This window comes from Agrilus planipennis, unplaced genomic scaffold (genome assembly GCF_000699045.2).
Source record: "Agrilus planipennis isolate EAB-ADULT unplaced genomic scaffold, Apla_2.0 scaffold7, whole genome shotgun sequence".
Lineage (NCBI taxonomy): Eukaryota > Metazoa > Arthropoda > Insecta > Coleoptera > Buprestidae > Agrilus > Agrilus planipennis.
The window spans coordinates 572238-585240 of NW_020439340.1; the positions used below are offsets into that span (position 1 = coordinate 572238).

At 31.2% G+C, this 13003-nt stretch overlaps 3 protein-coding genes and 1 long non-coding RNA gene across 5 annotated transcripts in view; 2 read left to right on the top strand and 2 right to left on the bottom strand.

Moving 5' to 3' along the window:
• On the bottom strand, window positions 1-862 carry LOC112905705. Its single transcript, XR_003231958.1, has 3 exons — window positions 377-862; window positions 120-323; window positions 1-60 (listed from the first exon to the last, which is right to left on the bottom strand). It is a non-coding gene; the product is annotated as an uncharacterized LOC112905705 (long non-coding RNA).
• A 138-nt stretch (window positions 863-1000) lies between these two features.
• Window positions 1001-7585, top strand: LOC108739961 (phosphatidylinositide phosphatase SAC2). Of its 2 annotated transcripts, XM_025978631.1 has the most exons (15): window positions 1001-1172; window positions 1270-1527; window positions 1761-2125; window positions 2209-2366; window positions 2462-2634; window positions 2709-2901; window positions 2960-3125; window positions 3224-3385; window positions 3452-3522; window positions 3684-3905; window positions 4194-4738; window positions 4798-5013; window positions 5067-5384; window positions 5745-5994; window positions 6174-7585. In XM_025978631.1, exons 1-15 carry the CDS (start codon window positions 1076-1078, stop codon window positions 6388-6390), a joined length of 3411 nt encoding a protein of 1136 aa, XP_025834416.1. In that variant the 5' UTR covers window positions 1001-1075; the 3' UTR covers window positions 6391-7585. The 2 variants fall into 2 exon arrangements, with proteins under 2 accessions (XP_025834416.1, XP_025834417.1); XM_025978632.1 differs by lacking the exon at window positions 3684-3905.
• A 480-nt stretch (window positions 7586-8065) lies between these two features.
• Window positions 8066-10237, top strand: LOC108739959 (methionine aminopeptidase 2). Its single transcript, XM_018474091.2, has 6 exons — window positions 8066-8238; window positions 8293-8633; window positions 8696-9035; window positions 9105-9239; window positions 9301-9475; window positions 9545-10237. The coding sequence occupies exons 1-6, from the start codon at window positions 8094-8096 to the stop codon at window positions 9795-9797; spliced, it is 1389 nt and encodes a 462-aa protein (XP_018329593.1). The 5' UTR covers window positions 8066-8093; the 3' UTR covers window positions 9798-10237.
• LOC108739892 (rapamycin-insensitive companion of mTOR) overlaps window positions 9777-13003 on the bottom strand; it is an 8926-nt gene continuing 5699 nt past the window's right edge. The window contains 4 exon segments of the mRNA XM_025978730.1: window positions 9777-12198; window positions 12260-12310; window positions 12387-12521; window positions 12892-12999. Coding sequence (XP_025834515.1) covers window positions 11516-12198; window positions 12260-12310; window positions 12387-12521; window positions 12892-12999 — 977 coding nt within the window. The 3' untranslated portion in view covers window positions 9777-11515.

The following is a 13003-nucleotide window of genomic DNA, read 5'->3' on the forward strand; positions in this document are numbered from 1 at the left end:
AAAGCCAATAATTGCAACAGCCATTTCCAACAGGAAGAATATTAACAGACAAAGTGAATACTGAAATTATTCAAATTCCAAGTTAATATTATGTATTTTAAGACAAAATACATACTTACAAATTTTAGAAGGCATGTGTTTTCTCGTAGTGCACCTACACATCCTGCAAAACTTACTATAAACACAACACCACCCATTATCACCATGACTAATGATATATTCAAAATTACATCATACACAGTTTCAAGTTTTACCCAACCTGTTAACTGCCATTTATCTACAAATGCATACAATCCTATTCCAATTAGTAATCCTCCAAATAACTGAAAGTGTACTTTTTAACAATAAACTTGATTTTGTGAAAAGTAAGGCTTACCCAAAATATGAAGTTTAGCACAAATATTAAATATTTTACACATGAACTAACATATGTAAAGTTACTGTGGTGTGGTCTTCTTCGATGCATTGTAACTGAACCACTTGAATTTCTTATCAGTTAAGCATGCATTCAGCAATTAATTAGTGCTGAGTAAACTTCAGGGCATGTTAATAACTAACGTTGTTCGCTACTTTCACACTCTCACTTTTATAAAGAAAACTTGATGTAATTTTTTAACAATTATTTCATTGTGAAAACATATGACAGATCATGAAGAAACGAATGGATGGATAATTGACTTAAAAAATAACAATTACTCAGTTCAGAAGATTGTTAATTAACACCACTTTTATCAAAAATAATTAAAAGCAATAAATATTACTGTACAATGCACAGTGAGCACTAATAATTATTGATAATGAGCTTTTTAAAGGAATTATAAATTACAGATGACAGCTCATAAACAAAACGAAGGCGTAGTTCAACTAGCGCACTCTATTGGAGAAATAGCAAAAATATATTCCATTCTGAAGCTAGCTACCTTACTTCAGTTATTTAATATCTATGGCGTAATTGATAAGAAACGTCAAAGTGACATCATAGATAATAGATACACAAAGGGTAAGTGAAGTGACATTTTGAAAAATAATTCGTAATACACAGATCAATAATTGGTGTTTTTTATTTATCAAAGAAATGGAATTGTTTAAAACAGATGATTTTTATATATTTGTGAAGGGTGAACATTCATTGTGGTGGGATCGACAGACAAGTGCATTAATTCCAAAAGCAGGTAAAGTAATATAACATATGTGCAACCCAAATAGATGTCATGATTTGTTTATAACATGGTTTATAGTTTTCTTATATTTTACTTATGTTATTAAAAGGATGGGAACTTACAAATGCCGATGATCCAGTGTGTTTAGGTGTATGTTATGGAATAATTGGAAAGGTATATCATCCTGCAGTATTTTATCCAAGATTGTTATTGATTAAAAAATGCACACCTGTTGGAAAAATCCATGGGACCCATACCTTATTCAAAATAAAGTCAGTGGTATTCTTGGAATCGAATTTAGATGATCCAGACTTAGGACTGGATAAGTGTTCCAAACATTTGTCCGATACAAATGAAAAAAATAAAGGTAATTAAATACTGAATCAATTCTTTGAACTCTATATTAAAAACGAAATTAAACACAAAGTTAACGTTACAAAAGTATTTTATTGACCACAATCTTTGTTTGGCCATAGACTAACTTCTTCATTTGAAAGCAATATGTATCTACTTAGTGTTTAATTTCATCTTTAAAGGTAATTAATAACCAAAGTACTATTTTGAGTTGCTGTTTTACTAATCATCTATTTTTATATGAAGGAAGTAATTTCTTTGACATTCAAAAAAATCCCACGTTTTCTAAAACATGGGGAACACTTAAAAGTGCTGGAAATAGCATAAAAAATTCAACACAACAAGCTGCAGCAATTGCAACTGGCACACCAAAAAAAAAGGATCCTAAAGACAGAGAAAAATTTGAGAAAAGAATTATTGACGAGTTTTATAAAATTTTTTGTGATACTGATTCATTTTATTTCTGTGAAACCTGTGATATTACAAACTCATTGCAAAGATTATGTTGCATTGAAAAAGATACTGATCTGAAAACATCAGCACTTTGGAAAATTGCAGATGACAAATTTTTCTGGAACAAGTACATGCTACGTGATCTCATTGATTTAAATGTAAGCACAATTATCAGAAAAGGATTTTTAAGGTATCAAGTTTAAAATTAATATTTAATTAGTAGATATATGTATGTTTTCAGAATCCTTTCGGTGATCCTTGGATTCTACCAATAATACAGGGTTTTGTTCAGATTGAAAATTGCAAAGTTCTGGTCCATAGTGATGGAGCTCAATTAAATTATGAAATATTTACTTTGACACTTATTTCAAGGAGAAGTCGTTACAGAGCAGGAACAAGGTATACCTTACTTTTTTCTGCCTTTTTGTTCTAATAAGGTATTTAATATAGTAATAAAGTTTTAGTTAAATTGATTAATTCGTTTTTGTATTTAGATATAAAAGAAGAGGAGTGGATGAAAATGGAGAATGTGCTAATTATGTGGAAACTGAACAGATCGTCACCTTTCAGCAGCATGAAGTGTCTTTTGTTCAAGTTAGAGGCTCTGTTCCAATTTATTGGTCTCAGCCAGGGTTTAAATACAGGCCACCGCCTAGAATTGATAAAGGTAAATGATAATTAGATAAAAAGAAATGAAATTGCCACGTAAAATTTGTGTATAATAGAGTTCTTTATTTTTAGGGGAAGAAGAAAATCAGGTTGCATTTGCAAAACATTTTGCTAAAGAAATTGCCAAATATGGACCTGTTTGCATAATAAACCTTATTGAACAAACAGGAAAAGAGCGAATAGTGTGGGAAGCCTACACGAATCACGTTCTTCAGCTTAATTGCCCTGAACTTGTATACTGTACTTTTGACTTTCACGAATATTGGTTCGTAAAAATTACAGAAACATTTGAATGGCTTTTTTAAATAACTTGCTTTTTGCAGTCGTGGGATGCATTTTGAAAACGTGTCAATTCTTGTTAATGCTGTCACTGACATTCTAAGGGATATGGGCTATTGTTGGAGGGACAGTCAGGGGCATATTTGTTCCCAAGTTGGTGTGTTTCGAGTCAATTGTATTGATTGTTTAGATAGAACAAACGTTGTACAGGTAAATTAGTATTATTATTATTTCAAATGGGTCCATTAAAAAGTATTTATCACTAATGAATTTTATTTTCTTCTGCTAACTAAACGTTTTAATTGCAGACAGCATTGGGAAAGGCTGCTATGGAAATTCAATTCACCAAATTAGGTCTTATACCTCCTGATGGTACCATGCCTGATTCTCTAAAGAAAACCTTCCAATTACTATGGGCTAATAATGGCGACACTATTAGTAAGCAGTATGCCGGTACCAATGCATTAAAGGTATGTATTGAAACTTAAAAAGGCATCTTTTGTATTTGTTTAATTTTTTATGTTGTTCTTATTCAGGGCGATTATACTAGAACTGGAGAAAGAAAAATCTCAGGGATAATGAAAGATGGTATGAATTCAGCAAACAGGTGAGAAAAATATTAAAATATTAAATATTCAAAATCTAAGGAAATGGAAAGAGATCAGCACATTACATTTTAAAAGAGAACAATTGGAAAACAATTAATCTTTTAATAAGTCTTTTGCTAAGAAAAGAATTAATTTCAGTTTTTTCTTCAAAATTTTGTAGATATTTTAAACATCACTTCAAAGACAATTTACGTCAATGTTGTCTTGATTTGATGTTGGGACAGAAACTTAGTCTAACCGAAGTACAAGACTTCTGGTACCATTTAAATACGATCGACAATATAGTTGACGAACTTATCCCCATAGAACCACCCTCATACATTCCACAAATTGCTCTCGAACAGGAAACTGCCCTCTTTAACGTCCTTTATCATATGACTAGGTCAGTTAGTAAAAATTTTATAAATCTCCAAAACTAAACACTACTTAACTATTGTGCCAGTGACATCGTTTTTTGCATAAAAACATTATTAATATATTAGCAAGTTTATCATTGTTTTCTATTAAATTAAGTTAATTTGATTTTAGTAATTAAAATGTCCTGTAAGTTACATGATTGTCGAATTTACTTAACCATTAATCTTATTATGTTTTTTTGGTTTAGCAATATTAACGATACTAATATTAAATTATTTGATTACGTTTCTAACACCTTTTATAACTGTTTTAGATACTATTTGAGCCGTTTCAAAGATTCTACACGACAAGGAACAATAGATCTGATGTTAGGAAATGGGGTTTCAGAAGAATCTTTTACCGATTTCAAGCCTCAAGAAGAAGAAGATAACACCATCACTGCTGAACATGTAAAATTGTTGATTGAAGACTGTAAAAAGTTCTTGCTCCAAAATCTTGAGCTTGTGTTAGGAGCCTGGGGATTGATAAATGCGAATCCGTACATGTGTGATCCTAATGAAACTGAAATGGATTCCATTTTAATACTTACTAAAGAATCGTATTTTGTGGCTGAATATGACGATCAAGTCGATCGTATTACAAAGTACGAAACTGTACCGTTAAGTGACATAACGTCTTTGGAATTTGGTGTACCGGAGTCAATGACTTCTTTATTCAAAACAACGAAAAATCATTATTGTATTCGTATTAATTATAAAATTAACGACTGCGATGGATACTTTCATATGTTTAGATCGACGAATTTGCGATTTTTTAATAACATGACAGTCATCATTAAAAATGTTGAAGAAGAAATTGGTAAGTTTAATTACTAACTAATTTAAAATATTTATTTATTTAATACTTCAATTTTACAGAATCTCTGAAATCCATCTGCGAAACATTTCTAGTTGCTTTAGAAATAGCTAAGCTTCCACCTGTTCCGTTTATTCAGGGACAGAAATTGGAAAAAAAGAAGTGCAACGCGCGTAATTCTGGCAAAACCAATAGCAGTATTTATTTAGATGTTGTGGGATTACCCCAAATTACAAGAAACGTTTCTGAGACACAGCTGATGAATTTAAAAAATGCAGGTAAAAGGCAAATCTTTGTTAAAAGAAACGGAGAAGTTATTGTTTCTTTGCAGGTTCTAAAGCACTGTCTAATGTAACTCAACAATTTAAAAAGATTAATCGTTTGGGTTCACCCTTTATGAAATCTCAAAAAACCTCCACTTTTGTTATTGGTGGATCAAAACAGACCGAATCTTCTAGCGAATCAGAAGATGAGGCTTATGAAAACTCGATTTTCCAACCAAAAAAGGAAGACATGATAGAACAAGGGATTGAACTAACAGAAACTTCTAAAGTATATGAGTCTCCAAAGACTGAATTAAAACCTGATACTTTTCTTCCCAGTGTTGGCATTGTGATGGCTTCATCAAATGCTGATAGTAATAACGAAGGTATTAACAGTAGCTTATTATTTTTGGAAAAGTAATCCGTCATTTACACCTGATCGTCTAAGTATTTTCTTTAAATTTTTTTTATTTAATGTCTAATCAGACTTCGCTCGCCTAATCTACATAGGCAACACAAATATACCGGGTGTATATTAAGTTGCATATACCCGATTTATATTATTTTAAATCTGAATCGAGATACCTCCCGTGTACCAAATAACTATTAGTTTTCCTCAATTACATTTATTTAAGTCGATTTATCACCCTTAAAACTCCCGGTCTACCTAATCGTTAGAGCCATTTTCAACAACGCGATTGCCGCTTAAAGAGTATAAAATAACAATAGATGTTTTGATGTGTTAGGATATGGAAACTTTGATAATCCCCCAGTAATTCAAATAAATAGTGAGGAGCTGAAGCAGAAGGCTGCTAAACCTCCCAACGCTCTACAATTGGATCGAACTCACAGTCACTCCTCAGGAGAAGTGAATTCTGATGATGCAGCGATAGATCCGAATCTAATTTTTATTGCAAATGAGAAAAGATCGAATTCCGAGCAAGACCTGACACTGAATATATCTCAGTCTCAAAGCGAATCTGCATTGAAAACTCGGTATGTAAAATAACAAAATGCTACTCTAATAGTAAATTAAATTCAAAGACCTAAGTTATTACATATTTTTCACAATGTTAAATTCATTTTTTTTGTTATAACAACAGTTTTTACTAAAAGATAAATAGACTAATTTTTTGAAGATGTTTTTCGTATTAATTTTAAAAACTTATAAATAGGTTTGCAAATATAACAAGTCCAGTGGCAAACGTTACCAAAGATCTCGTATTATCACCGTTTTCAAAATTAGCCAAAGGTGTTCAGAACATAGGTTCGAATTTAGATCCTCGGAAGCTCAGCATCAGCGGCAGAGGATTCACAGAAAGAGATATCGAAGAACATAAAAAATTGCAGGAGAAATGGAAGGATTGCAAAACACGCCTTATAGCTCTGTAATATTTTAGATGATTAGCAGCAGTCTTATATATTGTGTAGGTGTAGGCAAACTTCCTTATAGGAAACAAGAGTCAATTGAAAATTTATAACAGTAATATAGACGAAAAAGGGCGAAAGTATCTACGCAGTACCTTTTGTCATAGAAGTGCTTTATTTATTAATCTTTTTATTGTCCGATGTTAACAAACAGCCATTTTTGCCACCAGATTAGAAATTATAAAAAGCATATACAGGGTGATTTATTTTTGCTAATTTCCAATCTATTTATTATAGAAGTAGCGATTATTAAATCAATTTATTAGCAACAAAAGGTTTCTTTAATGAACTATTCATTTACTGTAATTATTCTTATATCACCCTGTGTGCATAAATGTACTCTTTTTCAGATAGGCATATGTATATCAAGATACAGATTGATAGAAAAATGTGTAAGGATGTGTAAAAGGTAGTAATCATTTTTTTTCTTTTTTAAATTTAATGTTAAATATTGAAATTTCGTTTGAGATCGCTTTAAACGAAAAATTTGTAGTTGCTCAATTTTTGCCTAAAAAGTAGAAAATATATACGTAGGTATTTCAGTATTTTTTGTGATCTTTTTTATAATTGCCAATGTTAAGATGCTTTTGGATAGTTTGTAGAAGATAGTAGAACAAAATTAATTAATTAAGTAGTAATTATTTTTTAAATTATGTAATAACTATTTGTAAGTCAAATGTATTTTGTTCCTACTTGTTTTTGTTACTTAAACTATTTTATTGTTGAAAATGCTAAGGCTTTAAGGCCCGGCGTTATCTGAAAAAGGTTCAAAGTTCGAACTTCACGACCGTGATCCAGCATTCGATCTATTCATTCAACGAGTATGCGGATGGAGTCGAATTCTGAATCACGCTCATTAAACATAAGCACCAGTATTGAATTCTTTTCAGATGGTTTGTTATTATTATTTTTATGACTAACGTTCAGCTGTTATAAATTAAATATAAAAATACGTATAAAAAAAGAATTAAGAATATATGTAATAATCATTTGTTATGCAAACTGAATTTTAGATCAGTTAATTGCACACGTATAAATTATTTTCGTTCTAATTTTAATTTAACTTGACTACTTGAATACGTATTTGGCCACATTACAGTAAGAAAATGGTAAATAGTTGTTATACGTTATTATTTTAAATATATAATGTGCAGTGCAATATTTCTGTTTATCTGTTGTACGTAATTTTAGTTTTATATCTTATAAGATATGCAGTGCATAATCACCCTGTATATTAAAACTTTTAGAAACATGTTTCTGAAAGAGCGAGGTGTTTGTAAAATAATTCAACTATTTTAAAGGATTAAGAAGATCAATTTTTATTCTATTTCGAATAGTAAAGTTAATTAAGACAGAAAAATAAAGATTTTACTGAACAAACACCTTGAGTATAAAAAAGTAACGAAGAAACGAATTTGTGCTTTAAAATTAGCGTTATATTACTTTATGTCGATGGAAATAAATATTTTGTGTTGTATTGCATTGACTTTTAATTAAAAATGTTAAAATAATTTTTCGTGTTATAAATTTATTTCGACTATTGGCTGAATGAACTATTTAATAAAGGAGCAATGAACCGTGAAATTAGGAACACTACAATCTACTATCTATGACAATCTACAATAGAAAATATGCCCATAAATATGCCTAATTTCGTTTAAGTGAAAATGGCTGCCGTCAAAACTGATATTGAGGTGGGCGAGAACGAAGATGATGCCGAAATTGAGGAAATTGAAGATGTAGAGGAGACAAATAGTACAAATGAAGTGACTAAAAAAAAGAAAAAGAAAAAAAAGAAGAAGAAACCAGCAGGTAAGGGATAATTTTCAAGTATCATCACGTGCTAGCTAATCCTCTTACTGCTAGAAAATGGAAGTGCAGCTATTGAAAAAGAAAATATTGCCGAAAACGGAGAAGCTAACGGAGACATCGAGAAAGAAGCTGGTGATGAGGGTGAAAAAAAGAAAAAGAAACGAAACCGGAAAGGGAAAAGTGGGAAGAATCAACAAACTGACCCTCCATCAGTACCTATTGTCGATCTTTTTCCTGACCAAGTATTTCCTGAAGGGGAAATAATGCAATATCCTATTCTTAAAGATGACAGAACAGCTAAGGATCGTTTTACATCCGAAGAAAAAAAAGCATTAGATAGAATGCACAATGACATTTATAATGAAGTTCGTCTTGCAGCAGAAGCTCATAGACAGGTTATCTCCATTTTCTTTATTTGCTGTAAGTAATTTAGTGAATCAGTATTTTAATTTTATAGACAAGGAAGCATATTCAAAAATGGGTAAAACCAGGCATGACTATGATTGAAATTTGTGAAGAATTGGAAGGTGTAGCTAGGAAACTTATAAAAGAAAATGGACTTCAAGCTGGACTTGCATTTCCCACAGGATGTTCAAGAAATCATTGTGCTGCCCACTATACACCAAATGCAGGAGATCCAACTGTATTGGAATATGATGATGTTGTTAAAATTGACTTTGGAACACATATTAATGGCAGAATCATAGATTGTGCCTTTACATTATCATTTAATCCCAAATATGATAATTTGGTCAATGCTGTCAAAGATGCTACCAACACAGGAATAAAAGCTGCAGGCAAGAAAGACAATTCTTACCATTTTAATTTTATAGTATGTTCAAAGAAACAATAAAATGTTTTTTCAGGCATAGATGTTAAACTGTGTGACATAGGAGCTGCAATTCAAGAAGTAATGGAATCATATGAATTAGAGCTTGATGGTAAAACTTACCCCATCAAATCAATACGTAATTTAAATGGTCATTCGATATCACCATACAGTGAGTCATTTAACAGAAGTGCCTTTTTGTAATGTTTTTACGTTTGATTTTAACTTTATAGGAATCCATGCAGGCAAAACAGTTCCCATTGTTAAAGGGGGTGAAGAAACAGTTATGGAAGAGAATGAATTTTATGCCATTGAAACCTTTGGTTCTACTGGCAGGGGAGTGGTACATGATGACATGGAATGTTCACATTATATGAAAAATTTTGATACACCTTATGTTCCTCTCAGGTGAGATACAAATTGAAATTAAGTTGTATTGAGTGTTTATCTAATGTTTGATTTTATTTTCTTTGTCAGATTAATGTCCTCAAAATCATTACTTAATGTAATTAATAAAAATTTCGGTACCTTGGCATTTTGTAAACGTTGGCTGGATCGTCTTGGAGCAACCAAATATCAAATGGCCTTGAAGGATTTGTGCGATAAAGGTATCGTGGAGGCTTATCCACCCCTTTGTGATATAAAGGGTTGTTACACAGCTCAATTTGAACACACAATCATGCTCAGACCGACCTGTAAAGAAGTTGTATCACGTGGAGACGATTATTAACGTTATGAATAGCTTTTGAACATTTTTTTATTAACAGGAATATTGTCGTGGTTGTCGTTCGATGCTAGTCTGCTTTATAATTCGTTAATATTGAACAATAATATTTAAATATTACTGAATTGATCTTAATTGTACTAACCATACCTAAATTGTATGTTGTTAATTAAATTAGAAAAGTCTAATTTATGAACACAAACTAGTTTTGCTATTATACTAAAATGAATTATTGAATATAAAACCTACTTGCAATGAGCGACAATGTAATTCTATACTAAAGTGAGTATTGTTACCTACTGTTTTTATATGTTAATTTTACAGTCAGTTACACCCGTTTTTATGTCGATCAATTCCGAATAATTAAAATTGCCTTATTACTTCAATAATTTACGCGGTTTTATTAATTATGATTTTTTTTGCTTTAAATACATGATTCAAGCGAATGAAATATTGAAGTTTTATTTGATGGAAATAAATACAAAAATGACAAATAAATAACTTAATAACAAGTAATAAGTTTAAATCTTAAAAATAAAAACGCCATTCAAAATATTCCGACATTATTCTTGTAATTGCGTTATATTATTAGGTTGAATAATAATAGTAATTATTATTATTATATGCGATAGGAACAAATGAAAATAGATTGTATAAAAAGTTATATGCAGTTTACAAGCAATCCTTATGTACAAAAAAATAACTGCAAAAGGAACTAAGTACAAAAATATCAAATATGATATTTTCCTTTCCACAAAACTGTAAAAAAGATACTGACACTTTTAAGTGGTGCTTAAAAGTTCATTCAAATAAAATCTTCGCTCTTTTTCAGGCAATAACGCAGATATTGAATATTAAAACAGAAGGCGACCAGACCATTAACTTTATACAGAGTGTTTAATTCTTTTGTTACATTATACGTATATCACATTAGTATTATTTAAATTAAATTTTATTTTTTCGCGTCAAATAAACGTTCACTGACTAGAATTTATATTTAAATCAAATGCCGATTTCTTATTAAATTGGAAAAATAATTTGACGGTTTTTGTTTTCAAATTTACAACACTATGTACCACGTATATATTTATGTAAAAACACCCTGTAAAAAAACGTTCATATTCTACAAAACGTTGAAGCTTGGCTTCGCTTACTAAAAAGGTTAAATACGAGAAGTATTTCGGGCCCTTTAACTAAAAACTAAAATATTTTTGAAAAGTATGTAACAAACTAATTCTGATTAAATCCAATAATGAGGTCTATTCGTAAATTATGCAATACGTTAAAAAAAGAAAGGACGGAATGTAGTAATTAATATTACATCCCACGTGTAGAAAAATACAAATAACTAATGTAATAGTTAAAATAAATCAAAGTAAACAAAATTAAAATAAGTAAATACTAGAGACAGGAAAGAATTTTCGCGATTTACAATTAAAAAAGCACACAAAAGATTGAGCCCGCTAAAACGTTACTTTTAGCAATTCATGTATATTGTACTTATGTATTATTTAATAAAAAAACATTGTAAGCGGATATAAAAATCAAAAGAATACCTTTAAATTCTTCATCCTGTTCATTTCATAATAATTGACTTTAATAAACGCAAGACCTCAATTCCGGTGGGTGATTAGAACTTAACAGTACGATTTCCATTACGACTTGAGAAAACGCGAAAACAAAACAGAAAAGATAAAAAATAAAAGTATGAACCTGTTTTTCCATCACACAACGGTGTCATTGTTTCTGTTTGTAATGGGAAACTTGTTGTGTTTAAAGGACAGGGCAAATGAGTCCAGTCTTGTGATGCGGGAGAATCCTTCTTGCTCATCTCCTTTGTTATTTTTGTTTGTAGTTGTTCCTTCGCTAAGTAAATTTTCCGAACTGGCGGCGCTCTCTTCCTTAACGCTTGACAGGGGTGGACTTCTAGGTTCGTGTTTGATTGGGGACAACCTTTCGGACTCTGAATCAACATTAAACCCACAAACGGTCCTCTTGTTGGTCTGCGAGGCCATTACTGTCGTCTTATTAGCGTTTATTAGCTCTTGTTTACGTTGTTCCGATAATATGTCGTAGTACGATCTGCCGGAGTTCGATTTAGACATAACGGGAACATCGTGGAGGTTCACGAATGTTAGAACACGATCGTCTTCTTGCGACAGCGATTTGTTAGCTTCGTCGTAGAAATGCGAAAAATTGACGGTCAAGAAAAGCTCCTGTAAAAGCCTACGCGAACCCAGACGGTACGAGTTTTGCGAAATAATCTTGCACACTTCAGAATATAGGCACATGTCTTGAAATAAGTGAGGGTGCTTCTGTTTATGTAGCAGTAGCGATTGCCTACTATTTTTGATCCAAACGGGGTTCGAAAGTCGCTGCACTTGAACTAGAATATCACATTTCGTTTCTGAAATGAATTGTTAACATTTAGATTTCTTATTTCTTACATGGAGTTTTAGTAAGTTTACCTATGAATTCATCGCTGAATTGTACAAGTTCTGTTGCTGAAATGATAGTCTCTGTGGAATAGAAGTTATTTTTAGACATAAAGGGAAACACTTTACGAATGCATGTGTTAAATTAAAACACAATTACCTTTTAAAGCATCTGTATTGGAAGGAGCACTGTCGAGTGGCTGTGACTCCCTTATTCTACTGCATTTCATACAATTCCATGTGTCATGAATAAATTTATTCTTTTCCTTTTTGGTTTTCACTAATGAAATATTTTCTAAAAAAAACAGACGATACAAATTAAACATCAAAGATGGTTTAAATTATTGATGGAAAAATTAGCAATGAATTAATAATACCTATACAATACAAGTTCTTCCCCCCTATCAGTCACTGTGAGCTCGAAATTGTTAGCACCGTTGCTTCAAGTGGTCGAAATTCACTTTTTTGAACAATTTGTTTAATCACTTTTTTTGTGTTAAAAATTGTTTGAAAAAATAAAGGAATTGTTTGTAAATACGTATGCAACACATCTTACACTTTATAAGAAATTGATGATACTAACTACGTAATACTACTTTACTCTGTGCTGACAGCACTCATAATTTCTTTTATATATAATAATATTAATATCTTTCTTTACTTACCCTCGGAATATGGTGAGATTCTTTTGCCATAAGTGGATGTTCTTTGAAATTTTGAAGGCTCCTCGGGGAACATGTCGCTGAGTTTACGAGGCAGACAAATACCCATATAACA